The 27,075-nt window shown below is 41.0% G+C and overlaps 1 protein-coding gene across 30 annotated transcripts in view; it reads right to left on the bottom strand.

Moving 5' to 3' along the window:
* DZANK1 (double zinc ribbon and ankyrin repeat domains 1) overlaps positions 1–27,075 on the bottom strand; it is a 111,061-nt gene that overhangs the window by 50,733 nt on the left and 33,253 nt on the right. For 13 of the 30 annotated variants that reach the window (XM_038571479.1, XM_038571481.1, XM_038571476.1 and 10 more), the window contains 12 exons: positions 25,130–25,247; positions 21,144–21,257; positions 19,804–19,893; positions 14,570–14,662; positions 11,911–12,033; positions 10,699–10,863; positions 9,150–9,369; positions 7,388–7,491; positions 5,350–5,424; positions 3,441–3,537; positions 2,894–2,991; positions 10–90 (listed from right to left, as the gene is read on the bottom strand). In XM_038571479.1, the coding sequence (XP_038427407.1) occupies positions 10–90; positions 2,894–2,991; positions 3,441–3,537; positions 5,350–5,424; positions 7,388–7,491; positions 9,150–9,369; positions 10,699–10,863; positions 11,911–12,033; positions 14,570–14,662; positions 19,804–19,893; positions 21,144–21,257; positions 25,130–25,247 (1,378 nt within the window). The remainder of the gene's footprint in view (positions 1–9; positions 91–2,893; positions 2,992–3,440; positions 3,538–5,349; positions 5,425–7,387; positions 7,492–9,149; positions 9,370–10,698; positions 10,864–11,910; positions 12,034–14,569; positions 14,663–19,803; positions 19,894–21,143; positions 21,258–25,129; positions 25,248–27,075) is intronic. The other 17 variants (XM_038571480.1, XM_038571499.1, XM_038571485.1 and 14 more) reach the window with 16 other exon arrangements.

The following is a 27,075-nucleotide window of genomic DNA, read 5'->3' as shown; positions in this document are numbered from 1 at the left end:
TGCACTGACCTCATCCAGCAGCTCTTCAATCACAGAGACTCTCCCTTCCCCTGTGGGTCCGACTTCCTTCAGCAGGAGCCTGTTTTCAGGCTGCAGGATTATACAACAAGGTCAATTCCATCACCACAAAATATTACTGTGTCCCCTGCCTGGACTCAACACTCCAGGCAAATATTTCCTCTCTGAGGTTGAGTTCTGAGCCCCAGGGACAGGTGACTGTGAGCTTGTGCATGTGTGCATGTACATGGTTTTCAAAAGCCATCAGCACAAATAAACCCAGCTAATGTAAATCTTGCTGGTCTCTCATACCTTGTCTTAGGTAAGGATACTACACTGACATGGTTTATATTTATTAAGACAGGGATGCAATGAGAAACCTCACCACCCCAGAAACCCCACACTAGTTTTATTACTATTTATTACTATATATAGTCATAAATTTATATATATTTATATATATGAATATATGCTTTTCCTAGGAAAAGCAACCAGGTGAATCCTAAAATTTACTCTGCACACTTTATGAAGTGTTCAGAATCAGTCAAAGTATGACTGTTCAGAAAATGTGCTCACCTGAATGAAGCATGAGTAAATTGGTAGTCAGCTTTTGTCTGGGGGAAAAAAGCTCTCACCTATCATCAGAAATCTGAAGAATTTATTATATGCTCTATTTTCAAAATGTGATAAAATTCCCCTTTATATATAATTTTTCTTTATGGAGGATTGTAAATTCTTGTTGCTGCAAGGCTGAAGAGGCCATCTGGAAGGCAGGAGACACTACTTTTAGTATGCTTCTGCCACTAGACCTGAGGGTGACTTGGGGTAATCCCAGGACTCCCATTTTCCTGTCTGCAAAGTGAAAATAATATATCTACCTCCTTCTGGCTCTCTGGAGAGCCATTAGGATGAGGACATAGGTCAAGGCCTGTGAGACTTCCAAAAGAAGATCCTCGGTTCAGGCCATGTCCCTTCTGCCCCCTACTCTAGAGTGATTAGCTTGGAACAAGGTACTCTAATAGTGAACCCTCAGGGAGTCTTAGGGGGCACACTTGTTCTTAAGTCCACTCCATATGGAGAACTATACCAGAAGGCACTTGAATGTCAACCTCAAGAGGTCTGAGACCTTTATAGCTTTTGTTCATGATTTATTTTCATTACCAAGAACTGTGCTTGGTATATGTGTGCTCCAAATAACCACTGAATGAGTGAACCACTGAATGAGTGAACCACTGAATGCTGTTATTATTCGTCTGATATTTATCCTCTAAATACAAATGAGAAAATAAAGGCACACAGCAATGGGAGATTTGAGTCACATACAGAATAAGTGGGTGGAGTCTCCAAAACTGTTAAAGTTTATGCAACTGTATATTTCTCTTATACTCATTGACAATACTTTGGAGAAGGCCAAGAGTACAAGGGATCATAAGCAATATAGGTTAATGTAATTCTAAGGTCTCCTTCCCAAAATAATTGGTGTTTATGACATGCAAAGCATATGGTTGGGAAAAAAACAAGATGAGGTAATAAATCACCTGTCTTTGGAGAAATCTTGATATAAACTGGGTGCCAGTGTGCGCACCTCCAGGGGTGCACTGCAGGTCTGGCTTTACTGAAGGTGGAGGAGAGAACCCACATGTACCCATCTCCACCTCAGAGGAGATCTAGGCTTTGGGCTTGTTGCTAAGAACATCTGTCCTTCCTACTGCAGCTGAAGAGAACCAACTGAAAGGCAAGGTGGGGGCTGAACAAGCGTACCCACTGTCTCTTTCTCCAAAGGTCCAGTTAAAAATGTTCGTGGTCTATATTTTTGAAAAACAAAACTCTTAACAGCTGTGGGAAACTCTGGAAGGATGCCAGCAGTGAATCGGGAATTGTGAAGAATTCCAAAGACTGAAAGTAGCTGGAATCTAACTGAAAGGGAAAACAAAGCAAAGAAAAACCAGCTGAAGATGCCAGAGATAGAAGTATGTTCCCTCCAGGGAGCCCCGCAGCTCAGTTAATCCACATGGAAGGCTGGTGTTGGACACAGGCTGGATTCATGAGCATTCTATGAAAGGGCTTTGTTGTTAAGTGGTGTCCTCCTCTCCCTCCTGTGCTCTCTGCTTAAACCCTGATAACTCTTTTCCAGAGTTCATGATTTGCCTAACAAAGTCTTCTACTGGGGAGAACTGGGTGCAAGAAGGGCAGAGCCCAGACCTCTGTGACAGACACAGGGAAAGAGAGTAAGGAAGACAGCTCCATCCAGGAATGAAACACCCTAGAGCCCTTCACAGCACCATCCCCACCTCCAGAGGAAAGGCAACTAAGAGAACCCCAAGGCTTTCTCCTGTCCTCTGCCCAAAAACGCTCCAGGGAGGTCTGCCACACAGATTCCCATCCACCCCCTCAGAAAGCTGAAGCCTGAACACCCATGGCACTGGCACTACTCAAACTAGCCCTTCACTTGTCAACATGACCTGGCAACCAAGGACCATCACATACTTGAGACCAACCAAAAACATGACAGAAAAAGACGGACAGACAGAACTGACCTCAGAAGAAACAGAGGTGATTTGGGAAACTAACAAGAACTTTAAAATAATTCTAATTCATAATCTTGACATATTTTAAAGGATTCCATAAAATAAAAATATACTTATAAAAAAGGAACAGAAAATGAAAAAGTATTCTTCCATTTAAAAAATCTCAAAGTAGGGCCACCTGGCTGGCTCAGTCAGGAGAGCATGCAGCTCTTGATCTCAGGGTTGTGAGTTCAAGCACCATGTTGGGTGTGGAGCCTACTTTAAAAAAAGTAGAATAGAATAGAATAAAATAAAGTAAAATAAAATAAAAAATCTCAAAGTAAAACATTAAACAGACAAGCCTAAAAAGGACAAAGGAGTATACATACTGTGAGCTGCTCCTTTTCTTGAAATTTTTTGGTCTTGAAATTCTTTGTCCTCTTGACTTTTTCAGTGGTATCTGAGGTGCTCTGGCTGTAGTCACTTACTGAAATGATAGAGTCAAGGACTAAGACGATGCCCCCCTACCACTCCCCACATATAAAGAACTATCCTACTAGCATGCCCCTCAAGAGGTCAGAAGAATAAAATGGCTTTTATAGAAGTGTCTATGGGATCAAATCTCACAAGGACTCCCAGAGCCACTTATCTCAGTCCAGGCAGGGCCAGAGGATGAGTGGGAAGGCGGGGGAATATAATATATAAATAGTTTTTAGGCCCAAAAGAACACTCCCCACAACTTCTCTTCCCAAGGTGTGTGAAAGAATTAAAAAATCTCACTCCTATCTTCAGAGATGCCAGAAGAGTAAAATGGCTGGAACATTAAAGTAAGATGCGTGGTTGGGCTGGCAAATTTCAAGCAACTGCCTGCCATCCTTGCCAGGTCAGTGTGTTTCTGGTCTATCATCTTAAAATCACTGTGAGAGTATAACTCACCCAAGCTGGACCTGCTGCCAAATGGCCCATCACCATCCTCGGTGACACCGTTCAGAAAGTGGTTGCTGAAATCTACCGGCTTGCTGAGGTAAAGGTTCTGGGCAAAAAAAAGTGTAAGCAGCATGAATGATGAAGCGTCTTTGTCCCCACAGAAGAAATACTCTCCCTGATAACCTGTTCCTCTCTTCATTAAGGGCTGCTCTATTTACACAGTCAAGCCCAAACCCAGACATCCTTCCCGACACCTACCTCCCCTCACTGTGATGTTCTGTGTGTTATGCCTCTTAAGTGGCTCCTCGGTCTGGCTCCTCCTTTCTGTCATTATAGCCACAGCCCCCCTCTTCAGACACCAGGCTGACTCCATTCCCAACCGGTTCCTGCCAGCCTACCTTCCAGTTGGCTGCTCCAGTCATCTTTCTACAATTTATAAGTAATAGCATTCTCCTCTTGCTTAAAACCCTCCATATCTTGGAATTAGGGTGGCAAGATGGAGAAGCTCAGGCTACTGAGTTTGAATCCTGGTTCTATCACTCATTAGCTTAGAGACCCTGGAAGAAGGTGACTAAATTTCTCTGTACCTCAGTTTCTTCACCTGTAAAGTGGACATAGTAGACCTGAAAGGGATGTTGTGAAAGTGAAATGAGGTAAAATGGAGGTCTATAAAATTAGGATAGGTGATCCACAGTCCAGACCTGGAATTCTTTATCCACCTGGACCGATCCCACAGTGTGACATCCTGCCACCACCCTCACATGGCTGCCTCTCTTGCCGCAGGGAATCACCTACTGCTGCCTAACGCTAGAACACACAGGCTGAGAAAAAATACATTTAAACCTGGGGATTATTACTCTACTTCTATCTGATAGATAGCATGTTGGAGATGCACTCAGTGCCCACCCCGTTCCCCTAACTGATTAGCAACACCTCCCAGCTTCTGGGTTGGCTGCTAACACCTCACAGCTGGCCAACTGCCTCCACAGACGGGTGCCATCTTGCTCTAGAGGTTACGTCCCTCCTTTTCTAGCCTCAATTGGGACAACCTGGTGGTGTGATGCACCTTCAGAGCTCCTCATGGATCAGGCTAAAGCTAGACCTTATATACGACCACTCAGCCCCTCCCCCTGCCTTGTCTCATGCGCCTTACTCCCCTTCTCCTCAAGCACTTCCCTGACCCACATTCTGCCTAGCCACACAACCAAAAACATGGCCTTTAATGCTTTACCTGACTTCAAAACACTTTCACGTGTGTCAGTGTACCTCAGTTTCCCAGCCTCCGAGTTAGGCAGTGCTTGTGTGTCTGTCCTAATTTTAAGGACACTGCTAGCCTCCTGCTGGGCACACAGCTGGGGCCTGATAAATGCTAGTCCCCATGCTTTTCCTTGCCTTCTGTACCCATCTTCTCAACCACTCATTCTTTTATATATTCTGCCTTCTTGTCCAATGAAACTAAAGCTACTGGTATGAATCAATTAATGTTGTCACACACTACAGGCACTGTAGCAAAGTTCCAGTCACCATAGAAGAGGGTAGATTGAGGGAGACAGAACCACAAAGTTTGGTTTATTTCTTATAAGCAAATAGGTGAAAATACACACAGGAAAGGATTTTTGTCAGTCTTTCACCTATACTCAGACTTCAGTGAGCATAAATAAGCCTGAGAACCAGTGGACCCACAGAGTAGGTAGTAGTTCCTGTTCTTATTACACCTTTATGTGCCTGAAACCTGGCTTCTCTGAGCTTTAGTGCAGTTATTCTATTTCTATGATATTGCTGGCCTTTAGTCAAGTTTTACAACATTTGGAATTAATGCCTTCTTGGGACTACACACAGAAGCACTTTGATATAGTATAAGCTACAATTTACTAGTCAGTCAATTTTTAAATGAACAGCTTTTAAAGGTTTTACTCACCTTGTTTGATACTTGAATATAATTCAGCCGGATGCTAACTTCATAGCCATCTTCGTGGACAGTAGCAGAGATAAGCTTTTAAAAAAGTATTAGAGAGAATTCACAAACATGCACATGGGACTTAATGTCCTGAGCAACAGCCAAGAAATCTTGAGGTGTTAAACTGCAAAATTAATCAAATATTTAATGAACTCAAAAGAAGGCAAGAAAAAAGAAACAAAGGAACAAAAACTAAGTGAAACAGAGTACAAACAGCAAAATAGTAGACACAAATTCAGCCAACTCTATAATTCCATTAATTGAAAATGAATTAAATTAACATTCCCATCAAAGAGTAGAGACTGCCAAACTGGGTAAGAAAGAAAGACCCAAATTAATACTCTAAAGAGACACACTTTAAGTTTAATCAAGCCATCTGGCTGGATGTCATCACCCAGGTGTCCTGAGGGGCCAGAACAAGGCCAAGTATCACAGTTGAGCAGCTTTCTTTGTAAGTATCAAGAGGAAATTTCTATCAAACAGAGGTCAGCAAATACTTTAAGGATCAGATAGTAAATATCTTAGTTTTTTTGGGCTTTTTATGGTCATTGCCATTGTAGCACGAAAGCAGTTATGGACAAGAAGTAAATCCAATAAAACTTGATTTACAAAACTGGGTGGCAGGCCTGATTTGCCCCACATCCCATAGTTTGCAGATGCCTGGATTAGGGCAGAGAATGAATAAACCACCAAAATAGATTATCAAAGGAAACTGAGCAATACTTGACAATGAAATAGCTTCAGTGTTGGCCTATTTGGTGGCAGAGGATCAAACGGTGATTTTCAAAGGTTCCTTCTAGTGTCATGACATATGGAAGAGGTCCTCTCACAGAGCTCTTTATAATGACTTGTAATGCTAGAAAAAGAGCATGGAACCCAGGGGCTGACAGACCCACTTCAAATTGTGAATCCCCTGAGACCCATCAGTGCAGTCCTGGGCAGGTCACCAAACTTCTCTGAGCCAGTTTCCCTGGGTGCCAAATAAGGCTTGTTCTGATTATCTACTGCAGCATAAAAAAACCACCCCAAACTTAGCAGCACTAAACAACAACCATTTTGTCAAGTTCATGGTTTCCAACAGGGCATAGCAGGGATAAACTGTCTTTGCTCCATGTGTCTGACACCTTACCTGGGAAAACTCAAATGGCTACAGCTAGCTGCATGATTGGAAGCTGGAATGACCTGGACTTCCATTACTCATCTGCCTGGCTCCTGAGCCAGGATGACTCAAGGACTGGGTTCAGCTATGGCTGCAGAGGGGTGCTCATACCTGGGCCATTCCATGGGGCTTAGGCTTCTCATGGCAGGGGGGCTGGGCTCCAGGAAGGAGCTTTGGAGGGGAGCTTGCCAAATAAGAGAGGAAGCAGTGCAGTCTCATAGGACCACACCTGGGGAGTCCCGTAGCCCAACTGCCTGCCACAAGCCCATTCACATTTGAGGTGAGAAGACAGTGACTCTACTCTTTGAAGGGAAGACTACCAATGAATTTGTGGCCATTAAAAAAAAAAAAAAAAAAAAAAACAAAACGCTGCAAAGGTAATATTCCTACCTTGTAGGTTTGTTATGAGCACTTGAGATGGATGAACACAATGCATATAGTGAGGGCATCGTGAAATGGCAACTCTTATGATTACTAATGCTGCTAATATAGACTGGATTGACATTTGGCTAGGCTGAATTCTTCTGGGTTTTTGTTTTTGTTTTTGTTTTAGCTCTGAGCACCAGAATCTCCATAGAATGGGGCCTCTAAAAGCATGTAATGTTCACAATTTACTATCTTAGGTCAGGTGCCCAGAAGCAGACTCTGAGACAAGGTTCATGTGCAGGTGATTTGTTAAGGCGGCGCTTGCAGGGGAGGACAGTAAGCAAGGCGGAAAGCAGGACAGGAAAGGGAAAAGAGCCAAGTAAACTGCAGTTTCAGATGAATTCAGTGGAGGAGAACTACAGCCTGATCTCATGGGACTCTCTGGTGTGGAAATTCCATCCAGAGCTCACCCACCTTTCCCATTCTGGGTTCTGCAATCAAGGCCCGGAATTCAGGGTTGTTCTGAGCATAAGACCTGAGGTGGGCAGAGATATGATCCAACTGTTTTCTCCAGTATCCTAAAGAAAAAGAGAAACCCATCCTCATGGATAAGTCTTCTGAAGCCAAGAGAGAAAAATGCCCATGTGCAACATGCATTCTCAGAGAGGTTATTTTCCTTTGCCAACTTTGTGATAATTTTTACTTACTGAAACTCAACTATGTACCAGAATAAGTTCCATTTTGGTTCCCAGGGTTTTTTTTTTCCCACACATAATTAACCAGAAAATATTACAGAATCTCCAAATAACATATTTTGATGGCCACACTTGGGGTCTTTTTCTTTTATTCTTTTAAAATTAACCATATTGAGGGGTGCCTGGGTGGCTCAGTCGATTAAATGTCTTCCTTCAGCCTAGGTCATGATCTCAGAGTCCTGGGATCAAGCCCTTAGGGCTCCCTGCTCAACAGGGAGTCTACTTCTTCCTCTCCCTCTGCTTCTCCTCCACCACTCATGCTATTGTCATCTCTTCCTCTCTCTCTCAGATAATAAATAAACAAAATCTTTTAACAAATAAAATTAACCATATTGAGATATAATTTTTAAGTGTACAGATTGAGTTTCAGCAAGTGTATATACCCTGATCAATATGAAGGACACTTCTATCACTCCAGAAAACTCCCTTGTGCCCCTCCACAGTCTGCACAGGGCTTGAAACACATTTGAATTCATTCATTGCTACCAGTTGACACTTGGGAGATTTTGCACAACTCTGGATTTCTGGTCTCTCATATGCAAGAGATAAACATATAGGAAATGTCTAGAGCAGACAAATCCATAAAAACAGAAAGTAGATTCGCAGTTGCCAGGCATCTGGGAGAGGAGATGTGGGGAGTGATTGCAAAAGGAATACTGGGTCTACTTTTGGAGTAATGAAAATGTTCTGGATGTAGAGTCATGATGCTTCTGTACTGCTATACTAAATATCACTGAATTGTACACTTTAAAATGGTTAAAATGGTGAATTTTGTTGTGTGAATTTAGAATGGTAAAAAAAAAAAAGATAATGGCAGATAGCTATAATGACACAGACTAACAACATTTCTACTGTAAGAGTAGCAATCCATACATGCCATTTGATGTACGGACTAGACAATGGAGCTATGAGTCAAAACATCAGAGTCCTGGGGCACCTGGGTGGCTCAGCTGGTTAAGCAGCCAACTCTTGCTTTTGGCTCAGGTCATGATCTCAGGGTCCTGGAATGGAGCCCCACGTCAGACTCTATGTTCAGTGGGGAGTCTCTCTTTCAAGTGGGGAGCTTGAGAATTCTCCCTCTTTCTCTCTCTGCCCCTCCCCACTCTCTGAAATAAATAAAATCTTTAAAAATTTTTTATTTTTATTTTTAAAGATTTTATTTATTTATTCGTGAGAGACACCCAGAGATAGGTGGAGAGATAGAGGGAGAAGCAGGCTCCCTGTGGGGAGCCCAATGTGAGACTTGATCCCAGGACCCTAAGGGACGCTCAACCCCTGAGCCACCCAGGTGCACCTAAAATTTTTTTAAAAATAAAAACATCAGAATAGTAAAAGTTTAAGAGCTATATAATACAAAGGAAAAATTACCTAAAGAAAAACAGTGGAATTTACTTCTTCTGTATAGAAATAAATCTAAAGGAAGAAAAAATGCAATTTTCTCTCAAAGAAAGAGGGAGATACCCCCTGACAAGAATGTATACCTTTTCCCTCACCTCTTCCTGGGCTGACGGCTGTGAGGAGAGGTTTATGGTCACTCATTTTCTCCTGCCTCTGCTTCTGAGAAGCCATTTCCAGTTCCTTTTTGGCTAGCAGAGTGCCAGATGGGTAGAACAGTCCAGTAGTCTGTGTGCTCACGTTCTTCCAAGTCCCAGCATTAGGTCTGGATAAAGGAACCCTTGGGGACTGCCAGGCAGATTGGGGCTATAAGCAAGGCAGAAAACATAAAATACTGGAATAATTTAATTAATTCTTCATATTACTTATAGAAAAGAATTCTATCAGAAGTAAAAATATCCCCAAGAAACTGCACTTTGAATTAAAAAGAGGTTTTCAGCCCTTGCCTTACCTTCCTTGCTTCTGTCTCTCCCAGCAACTCCCAGTCTGATCCATAAAGCCAGCCTCATCTGCTCAGACATTTTACTATCTCAAATTCAGCTAATCAACTGAACTGATATTCTCTGTCTTGCTGCCTGAGGCCTGAAAGAAATCTAACCTCTCACTTCTACAATCCAATGGAGCATAGACTTTACTATTCATCCACATGCAACCACTGGTCACCAATATTTTCTCTGAGATGCTTCTGCGCCTGGATGTGGGAACTTGAGAGGACCATCATGTAAGGTTACGTAGGTTGTACACTGCACAACATCACTGCTTCTAAAGGAATACCATTCACATGGTGGGTATTATATATTTGTGAATTCAGTAGGACAATTTTTCTGGTAGATGAAAGAAAATGTCTTTCTTACAAAATTAGTATATTATGATCAATTTCCAAAAATCGCAGTCAAGTGTCTTGAGGAAAGAACCCTCTGTCTCCTTTGCACAAAGGTTCCACATGGGCTATTGCAGTCTCAGGATCCATAAATCTCAGTCTGGGTTAAGAAGGGCTATAAGCCCCCTAAAAATGAATGCACAGCTGCTGAGTACATGTGCATCCTCTTTAATAACTATCAATCTTCAAATTCTTCTAATGAACAACTAAAAAAGAAACCTGAAAAGACTTTATGTAGCTTAGAGAAATTTACAAAAGGCTAATACCAAGCTGGTTAGAGATTAAGTCCTTCTGAAAATAACCCTGTAAGATTTTCCTTAAACTGTGCGCTGTTGTAATAAATGGCAAAAACAATTTATTACGCTTGATACAAGTTTTCTAAAATATAAAAGATCAGGAGCAAAGTTCCTGGTAAGCCACATATGAAATTCACGAGAAGTATATTTGTATCATGTATTTTAAATCCAATTCTCCCTCGTGACATTATATTGATTTACATTATTTATATTATTAGTCTTGCAGATGCAATTAGACCTCAGTCTACTACAGATCAATCTTTGGATTCTGAAGAAATCACTCAAGTGTTTAAAACCTAAATTGATCGAATTTATGTACACATCTCATCGAGAATCCAAGTGAAAGGTCTATGTGTTTTGGCTCTCTTTCCCCAGGTTTGATCCACAAGGCAGAGTAAACAAATTCAGGGTTTTAAGGTATTTCCCTGGCACCAGTGCTTACTACAGTGCAGGCCTCACCTCAGCAAAAGGGCCAAGTTCTCCAGCAGCTAGATCCAGGCTATTGTCCAGGCTAAGTCTTCCCAAGGACTTTACATAAATACCACAGGAACCACAGAATCGGGCAGATGGGTGATTGCTGGCCCCACATTTAGGGCAAACAGAATAGCAAGCAGAAACGCCCAGCTAGAGGACAGAAAATATTTTTACACTTTCATAAATATTAGAGTCCTAATTTTCCCACGTAAATTATTCTCATACCATACGATCACCAGCCACCAAAATAACATACGCCTATACCCCTGACTCTGCAAGTCTACCTTCTAGAACTTATTCTACATATGGACAAGTACACAAAGAGGTATATTTAAGACCATTCCCTGCAGGATTGTGGTCTTAGAGAAAATAACTGGAAACAACCTAAATGTCCAGCAATAGGGGATGGCCCAAATGTATCATAGTACATACAGATGGTGGTATATTATGGAGCACTAAGAATGAGGTTATTAACGAGGTATGGTTCTAGGTGAAAAGAACAGGATCAGCGTTTGTATGAAACTACTAGTTTACTTATTAACACACTGAATGGCTCAAAGAACACTTACACGCTAGGTAACAGTTAACTGCTTCTGGGGTAGGCTCTGTGAGCCTGGGATGAGAAGGGAGTTTAACACTTCACATGAAAACTGTTGTATTATTTACATGCAACGATCAAATAAATGACTTTCAGTGTTTCATTGAAAAGGTAAGGGGTGCCGTGCCTGGGCAGCTCAGTGGGTTAAGCATCTGGCTCTTTGTTTCCGCTCAGATCATAATCTTAGGGTCCTGGGATCGAACCCAATGTTGGGCTCCACGCTCAGTAGGGAGTCCGCTTGAGGATTCCCTCTCCCTCTGCCCCTCTCCCAACTCTCATGTTTTTTCTCTCTCTCTCTCACTAAAATAAATAAAACTTCTTTTTTAAAAAAGCAAGTAGATGATCCATAAAAGAAGAACTGTCAAGAGTCAACAAATGCTTGAAAAACTTTAACCTCAAAGAAATGCAAAGCAAAATAGCAATGAGAGCCTTCCCAATTTAAGAGAATTATCTCTGTCTCCAGATTCTTAGGTAAATAGGTGCTAATATTCAAATCCCAAGAAGTGATTTCTGCAAGGTGGGGGAAGAGGAGGAGCCTGGCTCTCTCTAGGGTAGTGGTGAGACCTCAGTACCAAAAAGCTCAGATTTAAAATACCCACCGTGGCTCCACACGAGTCACAGAAGTAAGCCTCCTGGCGATTCCTATGACCATACTTGGAGCAGGAAATTGTCTCCCCTTTCTGAATGGGAAGAGAAGGGGCTTTATCTTCACTGTGCGTGGGCTGATGAACACAATGGCATTTATCAATAGGCAGATCAATACTATATTCTGCAATTCCCCTCTGAGTCCAGGGGGAAAAAGCCCCAAATCAATGCAAGCCCTGGAAATAAGGAATTTTTGCCCCGAAAGAGTAGTAAAACTATGATGAGCTTCACCAACTAATAAATTAATATAAAGAAGAGACATTCAGCAAGTCGATGCCTCACACATCTTGATATTCCTCAGTATCTTTAATACCAAAGGTAGCAAGCCTTTCATTAATTTACCACAACGATATTTATAAAAGAAAGAATGTAAGCAGACCTAAGTTCTACCTAAGGTGTCACAATTGAGGTTTATCTTCTTTCCTTTAGGGCTCTGGTTTCCACCTGGAAATGTGAATTTTTATTTTCCATCCCTGACACGTGAAAAGAATTTTATTTTGGGGAGAGAGAGAGAATTGTGTCATGAGAATTTCTGAAACTTTGTTAGGTAGGCCTGGATTAGAATCTGCTCCTGCAGGGATCCCTGGGTGGCGCAGGTTTAGCGCCTGCCTTTGGCCCAGGGCGCGATCCTGGAGACCCGGGATCGAATCCCACGTCGGGCTCCCGGTGCATGGAGCCTGCTTCTCCCTCTGCCTTTGTCTCTGCCTCTCTCTCTCTCTCTCTCTGTGACTATCATAAATAAATAAAAATTAAAAAAAAATCTGCTCCTGCTACTTACTGCCTAGGAAGAGACTTTCTCATCAGATAAAGGAAGATTAGAGTATTCATCACTGCTATGTGATCATCTATTATGTGTAGACACATAGTGCCGAGCACTGCTCCTCTAACCTCACATCAAACCAAAGGACAGATCTGTGAGGTGGGCACTATCACCACCTGTGTTTTACAGAGGTTGGAAACTGAGGCATGGAGAAGGTGAGATCCAACATTTGACCTCAGGCCATCTGATTCTAAAGCCTGCCCTTTATCCATGCAACCTCTTCAATACAAGAGCCTCTTCACAGGTCTGTAGGTGGGGTTCAGATGCTTCAGGGCAATTAAGTATGGAGGGATGCTTAGCATAGGGGCAGGCTCCATAGACCAGCTTCCCTTCTTTCTCTTGCTTTCCACAGATCCCGATTTCTTTTTTTTTTTTTTTTTAGATCCCGATTTCTTTAAGAGAAAGAACTATACTTCACATTTTCCCCCCCATCAATATAGTACCTTGTACCTTTGCACATGGGAGACACGCAAATAGTTACTGAATTAATGAATCAATGAATAACTGATACAATTGATAACTGCCACATATTCCACATACAAAACTAAGAATGTCACCAGGGAAGATGTTTTTCTAAGGACCATTTTTCCTCCAAGACTGATATTTTGGTCAACTTTTTTTTGCCTAGCTATATCCTGTTTTACTCGAGGGACTGGTCTGTTATTCTAAAACAGACATCTATCCAGAAAGATAGAATGAAGATCTCTGTTTGTATATACTTACCCTTATCCCATTTCTGTGCAATTAGCGAGAGACTCCTTAGGGCAAATCAAGAGATAAATGCTTTGCACACTTTGCTTCAGACTTAAATTTCAAATGTATCCTCCTGCTGCAACAGGGTTTTGATATAAAACTTGCTGACCTGGGTTTCTAAATATAAAGCCTTCAGATCTTTTATTTAAATGCATCTATTGTTCAGGGCACATGGGCAGTTCAGTCAGTTAAGCATCCAACTCTTGATTATAGCTGAGGTCATGATCACAGGGTTGTGAGATCAGGCCCTGCATCAGGCTCTATGCTTAGTGTAGAATCTTCTTGAAATTCTTTCCCTCCCTTCTCCCTCCCCCTGCTCATGCCCAACCTCTCAAAAATAAATAAATCAATGAAATCTTTAAAAAAAATGCACCTACTGTCCAAGTGGATTTTTTTAAACAGCATTGCTTTAAAGAAAGAAAAGTTATTTTATTCCATTCATATTAATGCTGCTAAATAAAGAATAGACATAGGTATCAGACTGAATATGCATTGTTACTTCTATGGCACTTTAATTATATATACTCTCATTGTGACATCCAAACCCTGATACACCATCCAAAGACAAATCAAATCCTGAAAAATCAACTTTGTAATTGTTCCGGAAACCATTTTGCTGATAGGTGAGACCCAGAAACAACTACATCTCTGATGAGTAGTAAAATCAACTTAAGAACATATTCACTACTGTCTCAATTTCAAAAAACAACATGGCACAGTCAGTAAAGACATACTTGACCATGAATGAAATATGAGAGGGTCCACTTCTCCACCAGCTGTTACCAGCCTTCCATGAAAAATTATTAAATGATATTGTAAGAAATTGCTGATTTTATAGAATCCCCCCTAGAGTTAAGACTTTGAAAAAAATTTTGTGTTGGTGAATATATAAAGTGCTCTCCAGATTTAGAAATGTTGCTTTCTGTGTCTCTCTCCAACCTCTCACTTCTTTCCTCCTCTGCAAATTACATTTCTTCATTATTTGACACTGGACATTCAGCAGCCACCAAGTATAGGTCTGGTCCATGTGGTCTACCTACCTGCTGTGATGAAGGCAGGGCCCCCTCACAGGTGACACAGTATTTCAAGTAAGCTGGATTCCCTGTGCCACAGGTGTGGCAGACTACTTTCTCCTTGGAAACAAAGAATAAGAAACACATTTTTCTCTAAGCCAATAACTGTGCAAAGAAATCATCGAGCAGTCTTTTCAATCAGCCAGCTATGGACCCTATTTTAACACCCAGACCTTGATATTGGATTGGCTTAGGAATTACTACAACATAAAGAGTGTCAGACAAAGGAAAATCTTTTTTTTTTTTAAGATTTTATTTATTTATTCATGACAGACGCACAGAGAGCGAGAGAGGGGGAGAGAGAGAGAGAGAGAGAGAGAGAGAGAGAGGCAGAGACACAGGCAGAGGGAGAAGCAGGCTCCATGCAGGGAGCCCGACGTGGGTCTCCAGGATCACACCCCAGGCTGAAGGTGGCGCTAAACCACTGGGCCACCAGGGCTGCCCGGAAAATCGTTTTAAAAGCAACAAAACCCAAATAGAACTGAAAATGGGTATTCATTTGGCCTCAGGAAGGCAAACAGAAAATTCTGCATCAATTTTGTGTGTTTTTTGTGTCCCCCCCTCCCCACAATGTGGGAAACATGATAGCATTCCCACTCTCCATCTCATGGCTCGAACAATCAACAGAAAAGCCCAAGACTAGCAAAAGCTTAACTATGTGTTTATGAGTAATCTTGTAAACAGCCCATGGGACTTCATGTTAATGAATTTAGGTTTGCTCTGTAGTTTCTCACCCAGAAATGCAAAGATGAAAAGACTGTCTTAGAAAAATGAATGGTTAAGTGCAGCTTTCCAAGTTAGGAAATTGAGGATAAGAGGAAGGAGGAAAGGAAGGAGGAAAAGAAGGAAAAAAGAAGAAGGGAAAAAAGATTAAAATAGTCTAACTAGAGTTCAGCTATCAGAGGTTTGCTAGTACCTGTCAAGTGGCTGGACTACTCTGCACTATCAGGATATTATCCCCCTTAAACTATCAATGATCAGTGACACTCAAAGGTTCCTTTCTACTCCAGTGCCTATGTTTTCCAGGTGTTCTGACACTAACATCATGTGTTCTGAAACTATACAGGCAAAGATGATGATCAAGAGAAAGTCCAGCTTGTAGGGTTTTAGTTCCAATGCCACTAAGTAGGCTATGAAGTTCCCAGACTTTCCAAGGTTGGTTAATTTCACTCTAGCAGAAGTCTCCAAGTTCTTGCAATTCCAAGAACTTCTAACATGCAAATGGCCGACTAACTGCTATTCAAAATGGCAGAGGACCAGAGACTTAATCTCAGTGGGTCCTGACAATCCCTGGTTCCAGCATTCTTCAAAGTTCCTTAAAGTCTCTGTAGCATAATCTGTAATTGCCAGAGCTTTTCTGTGAGATTTAGGGTTGTGGTCTTCCTAAAGACTCAAAAAAGATCTGGTGACACTCAGACACTCATTGAGAAGTGAATCAAACTCCCTGTCCCTGTGTTAAAAAAAAAATACTGGCATCAAACAAAAATAATAAAGCTGGGGGATCCCTAGGTGGCTCAGCGGTTTAGTGCCTTCCTTCAGCTCGGGCGTGATCCTGGGGTCCCGGGATCGAGTCCCACATTGGGCTCCCTGCATGGAGCCTGCTTTTTCCTCTGTCTCTCTCTCTCTGTCTCTCATGAATAAATAAATAAAATTTAAAAAAATAATAAAGCCATTGATGTAGGAAATATTCTGGCAAGACTGTAAACCAGTAATATTGCTTACTTATTAAGTCCAACAGCTTACCTCACGATGCTCACTCTGATAGGTCCCACAATCCAAAATTAGTATATCCCCACATGGTTAACATTTCTGTGTGTGTGTGTGTGTGTGTGTGTGTGTGTGTGTACAATGAGAACATCTAAAATCTACTCCCAGCAAATTTCCAGTATACAAAGATGGATATATTAATTAGCTCGACTGTAGTAATCATTTCACTATGTACATGTATATTAAAACTTTATTTATTTATTTATTTATTTATTTATTTATTTATTTATTTATTTATTTAGAGAGGGAGTGAGCAGGGGTGGAGGCAGAGGGAGAGAGAGAATCTTAAGCAGACTCCACACCCAGCCAGAGCCTGATGTGGGGCTGGATCTCACAACCCTGAGATCATGATCTGAGCCAAAATCAAGAGTCAGATGCTTAAACGACTGAGCCACCCAGTGGTTAAAATTTTTATTTAAATGAACTATTAACATTTTTATTTAAATAAACTATTTTTAAAATTAGCATGGCATAACTTTGCCTGATCCAAACTCTACCCTATCCCAATCCTGCCTTGCAAATTCCCTTTTAAATTTTTTTAACTAATGAACTTCATTTCTTAAAGCAATTTTAGGATTATATCGAAATTGAGCAGAAATTACAGGGATTTCTCATATATTTAGTTCCTGTTCCCACACATACACAACCTCCCCACTACTAACATCCTACACCAGGATGGTACATTCATTACAACCAGTGAACCCACAGGGACACATTGCCACCCTGTGGGGTTCACTCTTGTCAAACTCTCTTTTTAAAAAATCTGCTGCACCCAAGTGCAGCACTAAAATCTTGTAAACACCTTTCCTTGCCTTCTCTCTTCCAAGATACTATTAAGACAGTCAAAGTGGCAGACTACCTTATAGCTTCAGGTTCAATAAACATAGCCTTCTTGGCCAAGAGGTGTTTCTAATGGTTTTCTTGGTGACTTTTTGACACCATGTCATGGCTCACTTCCTTGAAAACCATGACCCACAGATAGAAATAATTTTATATCATAATCACTACGCTCACAGATGACTTGGGATCTAGGTCCCTATCAGACTACCTTAAAGAGAATGCTAAACATCTGTGCCGAGGACCCCTTTTTAAGAATCAATACCCATCTGAGTGGCTCAGTCAATGGAGCATCTGCCTTTGGTTCAGGTTGTGATCCTGGGGTCCTGGAATCTGGCCCCATCAGGCTCCTTGCTCAGTGGAGAGTCTGCTTCTCCCTCTGCCCCCACCTCATCCACTCTCTAGAGAGCTCTCTCTAAAATAAGTAGATAATATCTTTCAAAATAAAAAATAAAAAAAATAAGAGGGTCAATACCCTCATTTGCTACCTCATCAATTTGTAATGGGTCTAGTTGAATAGTTCTAAGCAATTTAGTGGACCCAACTTAGTTATTGGGATATAATTTTTCCTTACAAAGTAGTTGGGAGATGAGAACAATTTTCTAATCTCCCAAATGATAAGCTTTGACGAAATTAAGTGAGGGAGAATGTCATAGGTCATTGCAAACTTCATCTCAAAGTGGATATTGTAAGTTACCAAGCTAACCTTCTGCTTGATGTAGAGCTGTGGTTATACTGGCTTTAGCACCATATCATTGTTGTGAGAGGTGGGAGATCTTATAAGGAGGTAAATGTCCCAGCCATGTGAATTATCAGATCTTTTTCAGGAATGACTTCAAGAGGATTCCAGCTCTAAGGCTCTCAGATTCTAGGAACCCAGTATGACTAGAGAGCTGGAGATATACTATATGTGCTAGTTAGAGCCCAAAGGAAATTGATGATCTCTTGGTAAAGTAGAGCCCATGTGTTCTGGTGAAATGAGAGATGCTCAAATTAATTTTCAACTTTAAAAATGGCCAGTGGGATACATTTGTTTAACAAACAAAACAAAACAAAACTTGAGGCATCTGGGTGGCTCAGTCTGTTGAGCATCTGACTCTTTGTTTCAGCTTGGGTCATGATCTCAGGGACATGAGATCAAGCCCTGCCTCAGGCTCCACCCTCTACAGGTCATCTACTTAAGATTCTCTCTCTCCCTCTCCCTCTGCTCCTCCCCTCCACTTATGTGCACATGCATATGCACTCTCTCTCTTAAATAAATAAATCTTAAAAAAAATAAAGAAAACAAAACAAAATCAAATCTAAATGTGTGAATACATATGGATGTTTCTGTGCATCCAGAAAAATACATAGAAGGATATTCACTATCATCAGTTATTTCAGGAGAATAGAAATAGAGGTGGGTGGGGAAATGATGCACTTCTTTGTATATCTTTAGACTATTTCACTTGTTAACAAAAATCAGAGAATATTTTAAAGTACAAAATCCTCTCTTCTGAAATACAGGCACCTGTGCTAGTGAGTAAATGGAGAAACTTCTGCTACTATAGTTTCTAATCCTGGCAGCAAAAAAGAGATATATCTGATATGTATTCCCCAGTGTTGACAAGGCCTTTAAATCAACAGAAGAGGGATGCCTGGGTGGCTCAGTGACTGAGCGTCTGTCTTTGGCTCAGGGCATGATCCCGGGGTTCTGGGATCAAGTACCGCATCAGGCTCCCTATAAGAAGCCTGCTTCTTCCTCTGCCTATGTCTCTGCCTCTGTCTGTCTCTCATGAATAAATAAACTCTTAAAAAAATAAAATAAATCAACAGAGGATAAGTCTGCACCAGTGGACTGTTGGCACGAAGAGGATGGATGGTGCTCCATGTACTCCATGGAGTGAGATGAAGACTGACACAGAAACAGCTAGGAAAGTCTTCAGTAGGCCCTGCTGGTACATTGGGGAAGGTAAGGCTGTTGGCTTCTGTGGACAACAGGTATTTCCACGGACTTCATTGGTGGTTCTCTGAGTGAGAATGTTATCTAAAAATCTTTGCCCTTGTAAGACCTGGAAAAGCCACTAGGATAAAGATTCTCAGCCCAGCATTTCCAAATAGTTGTCCTTCTGTGAATAGAAGCAGCAATACTGATTGTCTTGCTATAAAGAAAAATGAGGCATTCCCCTTTAAGATCAGATGTTACAGTGATAAAAGTCTCTATAAAAAATCAGGTCTGATTAAATCCTGTCCCTGTTTTCAACCCTTCAGAGTGCAATGGGAGAAATCGGAGCTGTTAAGTACGGTAGAGAAGGAGCCATCTTGCACAACTTCCAGCACCTCCAGCATTTCTGCTGCTCAGCAAAACCAAACTCCTTCAAAGTTTTGAAGCACAACCTCAGTTTCTAGACTCTGTACATCTTCCTGGAACACTCTCTTGCCCCCACGTCCCACATACACACATGAGAAACTTATCTTTGTCCCATCCCTTCCCCATCTGGCAAATCCTTGTGCCTCCCACAATATCCACCAGGTGACACTTCATCTTCAAAGCTATCCCTGGCCCCAGCCCCTGATAAGAGTTAGTAAATTCTTCCTCTGTGCCCCCACTCACCCACCATGAGTGCCACCTCCACCACTGCATGTATAGGCAGGCACAGGGCAGTGGGTCCAGGGATCAGAGTCCAGCAGATGTAGGGTACAGAGGCCTAGAGAGTGGTCCAGGAAGCAGCATGTTGGGGAAAAGTCACAATCAAAGGTATCTTTGAAAAATCCCGTTAGCACCTGAGGGTTCACACTGCAGGTGTAAGGCAGAATCCAGATAAATAGCAGGAAGCAGAAGGAAGGTTCATGGCTGTGCCATGGTGAGGGATGCCAGCAGCCTCGGACTAGGCCCAAGTGTCTGAGAGTCCTGGAGGCCTGGCCTAGCTACCACTCCTTCCTCAGACCCCTTCCCTCGATCTTCCCTGTTCAAGGGACCCTAAAATGGATATCCAGAGATTATCCCTCAGGCTCATGCCACTCCCTATTCTACCCATCTAACAAAAAGATTAGTAAATTTTCATCTACCTGACCCTGACCTAGCCAGTTCTTCAAAATCTCATTTCTGAAGGCCAACATTGCTTGGAATACGTAAAATAAAACCTTTCAGATTGAAGGGAAGCTTGGAGGTAGAAGAAAAAGAGGACTTCTCCTTTCTCTCATAAACTTTAACACCTTTTCCTGTATGGGAATCCACAAAGTCATTTTAGGAGTGTTACAGTTCCAGTTGTACATTAAATCTATGCATTCCCCTTATTACTAAAAACTCTTGCTTTTTAATGCTTCAAACTCTCCTTATTTAATCTATTTTATCCTATTGTGACATTTGCTTGAGATTAAAGGGGAAGTGACTGGGACTATAAATTGAAAAATCAAGAAAAGATACAGTTGTACATTTAATGATTCTACCAAAAATATTTTTGTGGTATGACATTGTCTAGCAAAGTTTTTTGCATGTATATGATGATGATACTTAACTTTTTCTTTTTCTTCCTTTTTTTGGATACTTAAATATTTCATCCACGGGACTAGCTGTAATCATTCTTTTCTACATAACAGATTCCCACAATCAAAGGCAAATAACAGCATAAAGCAACTTTAAGGACAAGATTAAAAGTTCTTAACTGCAATACTAATTGCAATGTTCAAGTTTAAATATATAAGGTAAAAAAAAAATCTAAGTTAGCTGTATGCATTTTGCCCTCCAAATCCATTCAGGAAACATGTGTCTGTGTATCTCTCTTAACAATTATAGATCCTTTGGCAGTAAAACTCTTGGGCAGCATACCTTTCCAAAAATTAGGGTGGATTTTAGTATTCACTGATACTAGCTTATCAATTGTTCACCAACTCCACCAGCTTACATATGAGTTTCTATACATTTTATTCATATTTTTACTGAATCACATTTCATTACCTTCAAGCGGAGGCTGGCCTGTGGCTGCAGCTGCAAGGTAAGGGAGGCCTCACACACCACACAGATGGGAGTGTTCGTGGGCACCATGCTTCCACACTCTGCACATAAGCCCATCTGCACAAAGAAAGACGTTTGTCTTCGGAGGCAAAAACTGAGGTATAAGTAGATCTTTGATTTAATTTGCTTTTGTAAAAAATGTCTCAAAGTAATTATCTTTATTCTTATTTTTTTCTATTGTGAATAAAAACGTGTTAATTGTGGAAAATAGAGGTATAAGAAAAAAAGAAAAAATATCTCACAGTACAATGGAGTCAGGAAGCCCACAAATCCTCTCTCCACAAAGCAATTATAAAGTTGGATAAAACTGTCATTTCAGATTCAACAACTATTCCAGATTCTGAAAGTCACCAAAGGTGCACAACAAACTGAAAAGTGGTGAATTTCATACAAGAACACTACAAGTCGGGTGCTTGGGTGGCTCAGGTTAAGTGTCTGCCTTTGGCTCAGTGGGACTCATGATGAGAGGTCCTGGCACTGAGCCCCACATAGGGCTCCTTGCTTCTCCCTCTGCCCCTCACCCTACTGCGCTCTCTTGCACAGTCTCTCTCTTTCTTAAATAAGTAAAATCTAAAAGAAGAAGAAAAAGAAGAAGACGACGACGACGACAACGACGACGACGACTACAACTCTATGTGGTTCCTGCTTGTGGCTGTTCCCATCCTCTAGCTCTGTCAGTGTGGTAGCTTCTCTGGGGCAGGACAAGCTGTGAAACCAGCAGCTTCATAGCTGCTGCGGGGCAGGGCTCACTTGATTTGGAACACTGTTAAGATGACAATCTCAATGGCAAGCAAACAGGGAGGGCCGGTGGCTCCGGTAGCCTGAAATCCTCATCCTGTTGGAGGCAACCAGCCAAGGATTTAACAGGGAGTTCCAGGAGGTAAGTCAAATATAGGGGGCTTGATAAGCTTCCCACACACCTTTAGTTGACTGGAGGATATGCATATGTATAGTATAAACCAGAGGGGGCACTAACCACACATCTCTGGCTGGTGCAAGGAGTTCAGCATAAAAGTAAACACTGAGGCAGATTTGAAAACAGTCTAAAGCTTGAATGTTCAACCCTCCTCCTGCTCCCTCTGCCCCTCCTTCTGTTCTCTAAAATAAATATGTATATTTTTAAAAATATGTTTTATTTATTTATTTGATAGAGAAAGGGCACGAGCAGGTGGAGTAGGAGAGGGAGAAGCAGACTCCCCAGAGGGAGCCCAATGTGGGACTTGACCCCAAGAACTGGGATCATGACACGAGCCAAAGGTACATACCCAACTGACTGAGCCACCCAGGTGCCCAAATAAGTAAATCTTTAAAGACAACTGTCAAGCAAGAAATCTACATCTAGTAAAACTGTCCTTCGAAAGAGAATGCAAAATAAATATTCTCAGGTAAACAAAGACAGAGAGAAATGGCTAGCAGATGTGCCTTTAGTAATGAAGTCTGCCAGGCTGAAAATAAGTGATGTAGATATAACCTGAGTTCATGGGAAAGAAATGAAGAAATGAGAGCCCAGATTTGATAAATATGTGAGTAAATATAAATGGGTACATAACCATTTTTTCTCATCTTTAAATGACATATAACATTGTATTTTCAGTTTATAACATATACAGATGAGATATATATATATAACAGAAAAGATAAATGTGAGGAAATGGGAGTATGGCTAGTGCCCATTGGATGGCAGAGAAATTCAACTGAGGTGACCCAGACCCAAAGTGGCAAACAAAAAGCAAAAAACGGGGGGAGCCCAGGTGGCTCAGCGGTTTAGCGCCACCTTCAGCCCAAGGCGTGATCCTGGAGTCCCACGTCTGGCTCCCTGCATGGAGCCTGCTTCTCCCTCTGCCTGTGTCTCTGGCTCTGTGTGTGTGTGTGTGTGTGTGTGTGTGTGTGTGTGTGTGATAAATAAATAAATAAAATCTTAAAGAAAAAAAAGCAAAAAACTGGGTACAATAAAACCTGTTTGAAAATCTCCCTCCAGGGAGCTGATAGAATACACTAGAAGCCACGTGCAGGTATGCTGCTGAAATTTGCTGGCCAACTGCCCACTGGGATGCCTGAGGACCATCTGGAAGCTGGCTGGGGTGCCAGTGAAATACACCAGGAAGCTGTTCATGGGATGCCACCAAAATGCAATGGGGCTCAGCACAACTGGTTCTTGCAGGTTAGCTGAGCACCGTCAGAGCAAAAAGAGAGGAAAACACACCAGAACCAGAAAGAAAAGCCAAGCCTGCAGTGTCCCTGTAGGAGCAATGTTCCTCTATGAAAAAAATTAACACCTAGCTAGCCGGCACAGGAGAAATGTTTGATGGGTCCAGCTCCAGTACCTGTTGCCCAGTACCCAAGGCAAGGCAATCAAGGGTGGATTTGATGAAGGGTGGATTTGGATTTGTAAGGTGCACCTCTGCATCTGTCTGATGAGACTCTGAGTGTCTTGGATCTAGGAGCCTATGAGTAGGCTCCACCCCTTTGAATCCCAGGAACCCAGTTGAGAGCAGGACACAATAAGCAGCCAATAAAGAGTCTAAATTACAAAGCTGTTTATATATTATAGCATATTAAATATTATTTGGGGGGCAATATAGATGTTTTAAAATTTGTCATTTGAAATATTTATAAGCTCTGATAACTTTCTTCCTGAAGAAACAAAGAAAGTTCTGAAAATCTGTTTTTGGAGGTGCTGGGTGGCACAGTTGGTTGAGCATCCAACTCTTGGTTTGACTCAGGGGTATAGGATCGAGTTCTGCATTGGGCTCTGTGCTTATTAGCACAGAGTTGGCTTGGGATTCTCTATCTCCCTCTCCCTACTCCAAGCTCATGCTCTCTTTCTCTCTCTAAAATAATAAATAAAAACTTTGAAAATCTGTTTTCAGGCAAGTAAAAAATAAATTTGCCCAAATTGATGGTTCATATTTTATTTTCTGTAGCATCTTCTTCATGAAGTTCAAACTGTGATATAGTAAATTAGCTTCAACAGTCTTGAGCAATAAAATAGAACAAATTATTTTAAAAATATCCATTTAGATTCTGACCCTTTACTTGAAGATTTAACTTGATTCTAGAGCCCTAGACTTAAATTCACCAAAATTAGTGGCTTTTTCTTAATAACTATCTTTTTATTTTTTTAAAGATTTTATTTATTTATTCATGAGAGACAGAGAGAGAGAGGCAGAGACACAGGCAGAGGGAGAAGCAGGCTTCCATGCAGGGAGCCCGAGGTGGGACTCGATCCCAGGTCTCCAGGATCACGCCCTGGGCAGAAAGGTGGCGCTAAACCGCTGAGCCACCCCAGCTGCTCATCACAGATCCTTTTATGTCATTTTGTAAATCCTACTCCAAAAAAACCCGCAAATTTCAAGTGCATAAAAGATAACACATTTTGGTGAAGGTTTTGATTTTTAGCTGAGTATCTTTTCTAACTATAAACTCACTGGTAGGATAATACCAATTATTATCTACACTAAACAGCCAAAAATTTTTAACTGATCAATCTATAGGTTATACAAACAGCATCTTTGGACAAAATTATATATCTTATGTATATACAGACTTATTATTAGTACTTCTATTTATTTCTGGAATAGAAATGTTACCATACCCAGGTTATAAACTAAATATCATGTAAGAAATATATATTTATCCATGCACACATCAGTGAAACAAAAGGTTTTAGTATCCTTCTCAGCCTATGTTTTTGCAAGGCCACCAAAAGAAATAGCATTGCAAACAAGGTTTTCCATTCCTAAATGGAAACTAAGGCAACTTAGTTTCATTTCTTAAGTAAGACACTGGACAGTAAGAGATTAATCTGCCAGTAATTTTTTCAACAAGTATTTATGATTATGGATCATGTGTGCCAGGCACTATGCTACTGCTCCTACTGAAGATTAGATAAACCAATGAAAGAAGTTTTTATGGATTTTGCTGCTCACCTGAGCTCCTTCTGGGGGTGGGAGACGACAGCCAAATATGGGTGGGACAGGAGAGCCACATTCTTGACAGAAGCGAGCAAAGGGGTCAGATGGACGAGGGGCCAGGCACTGGGCACACCTACAACAAAATAGATTCCTGATTGGCCATGTTCTGATGGGTTCACATTAAGAAGTCAGGTGAAAATCTAAGAAGTTTATCAGCAGCCTTGATCCCACTTCTGACTCATCCTATCACGTTGGATTTGGCATGTGTGAGGATGAGCCTCCCAAATTCCAGTGAAGCTTACATTAACCGCAATTTTCTGACTTCCTTCCTGACCTGTGAGCTCAGTGTAAGCAACAAATCTTGCCTGACATGCTGGAAGACTACTCCTTAACCAAAGAAGATATACAAATGGCCAAGAAACACATGAAAAAAATGTTCAACATCACTTGTCATTAGGAAAATACAAATCAAAACCACGATGAAATTCCACTTTATATCTATTAGGATAGCTATGAGAAAAATAGAAAATAACAAGTATTGGTGGAGAAATTGACACCCTGTGCACTTCTGGTGGGAAGTAAAATGATGCAGCTCCTTGGGAAACAGTTTGGTAGTTCCTCAAAAAGTTGGGACACATGGGGATCCCTGGGTGGCGCAGCGGTTTAGCGCCTGCCTTTGGCCCAGGGCGCGATCCTGGAGACCCGGGATCGAATCCCACATCGGGCTCCCGGTGCATGGAGCCTGCTTCTCCCTCTGCCTATGTCTCTGCCTCTCTCTCTCTCTCTGTGTGACTATCATAAATAAATAAAAATTAAAATTAAAAAAAAAAAAGTTGGGACACAGAATTACTACAAAATTGGAATTCCAGTCCCAGGTAAATACCCAAAAGAATTGAAATCAGGGACTCAGATACTTGTACACTGATGTTCATAGCAGCATTAATCACAATAGTAAAAGGTGGTAACAACTCAAGGAAACAAGATGAGTGGACAAATTGTGGTATATACATAATGGAATGAAATTCTGGCACATACTACAACATGATGAACTTTGAAAATATTATCCTAAGTGAAGTAAGTCTGACACAAAAGGATAAATATTGTCTGATTCTACTTATGTAAGGTAACTAGAAAAGGCAAATTCATAGAAACAGAAAGGAGGACAGAGGTTACCAGGGGCTGGAAGGACTGAGTAAAGGAGTTATTGCTTGAGGGGAACTCAAATGACTTTTGTCATTTGTTTGGAATGACAAAAAAGTTCTGAAAATGGATGGTGGTGATGGTTGCACAACACTGTGAATGCTAGTGAATTGTATACTTAAAAAAGCATTAAAATTTTAAGTTTTATTCATGTATATTTTATCACAATAAAAGGGCCTCAAAAGTAATTGATTATATCAAATAAAAGTAAATAATGTATATGTATAATAAATATAAAAGTAATAATGTATTGTGGGGTTCATAGTATTTGTAGAAGTAAAATGAATGACCACAATAGCAAAAAGGCTACTGTTACTCGGTGCCTGGAAGTATACTATCATAAGGTTCTTATGCAATATACAATGTGGCATATCCTACTTGAGGATAGGCTGTGGTGAGTTAAAAATATGTATTAGAAACCCTAAAGCAGCCACTAAAAACAAAGCTATAGCTAACAAGCTAACAAAGAATATAAAATAAAATGGAATCATGAAACATACCCAATTAATCCAAAAGATGGCAGAAAAAAAGAAAAGGCAATAAAGAACAGATAAGATGAATAGAAAACAAATAGCATGGTGGTTGATTTAAATTCAAACATATCAATAATCAGAATAAATATACTCTTAACACCCCAATTAAAATGCAGAAATTGTCAAGTTTTTTTAAAAATGAAGCCCAACTAGATGTTGCTTAAAAAAAAAACAACTGAAAAACATATACATTAAAAGTAAAAGGATGAAAAAAGCTAGACCATGCAA

Source organism: Canis lupus, chromosome 24 (assembly GCF_011100685.1).
Source record: "Canis lupus familiaris isolate Mischka breed German Shepherd chromosome 24, alternate assembly UU_Cfam_GSD_1.0, whole genome shotgun sequence".
Taxonomy (NCBI): Eukaryota; Metazoa; Chordata; class Mammalia; order Carnivora; family Canidae; genus Canis; species Canis lupus.
Note: the sequence above shows the minus strand (reverse complement) of the source record. Positions and strands in the feature narration are given on the sequence as shown.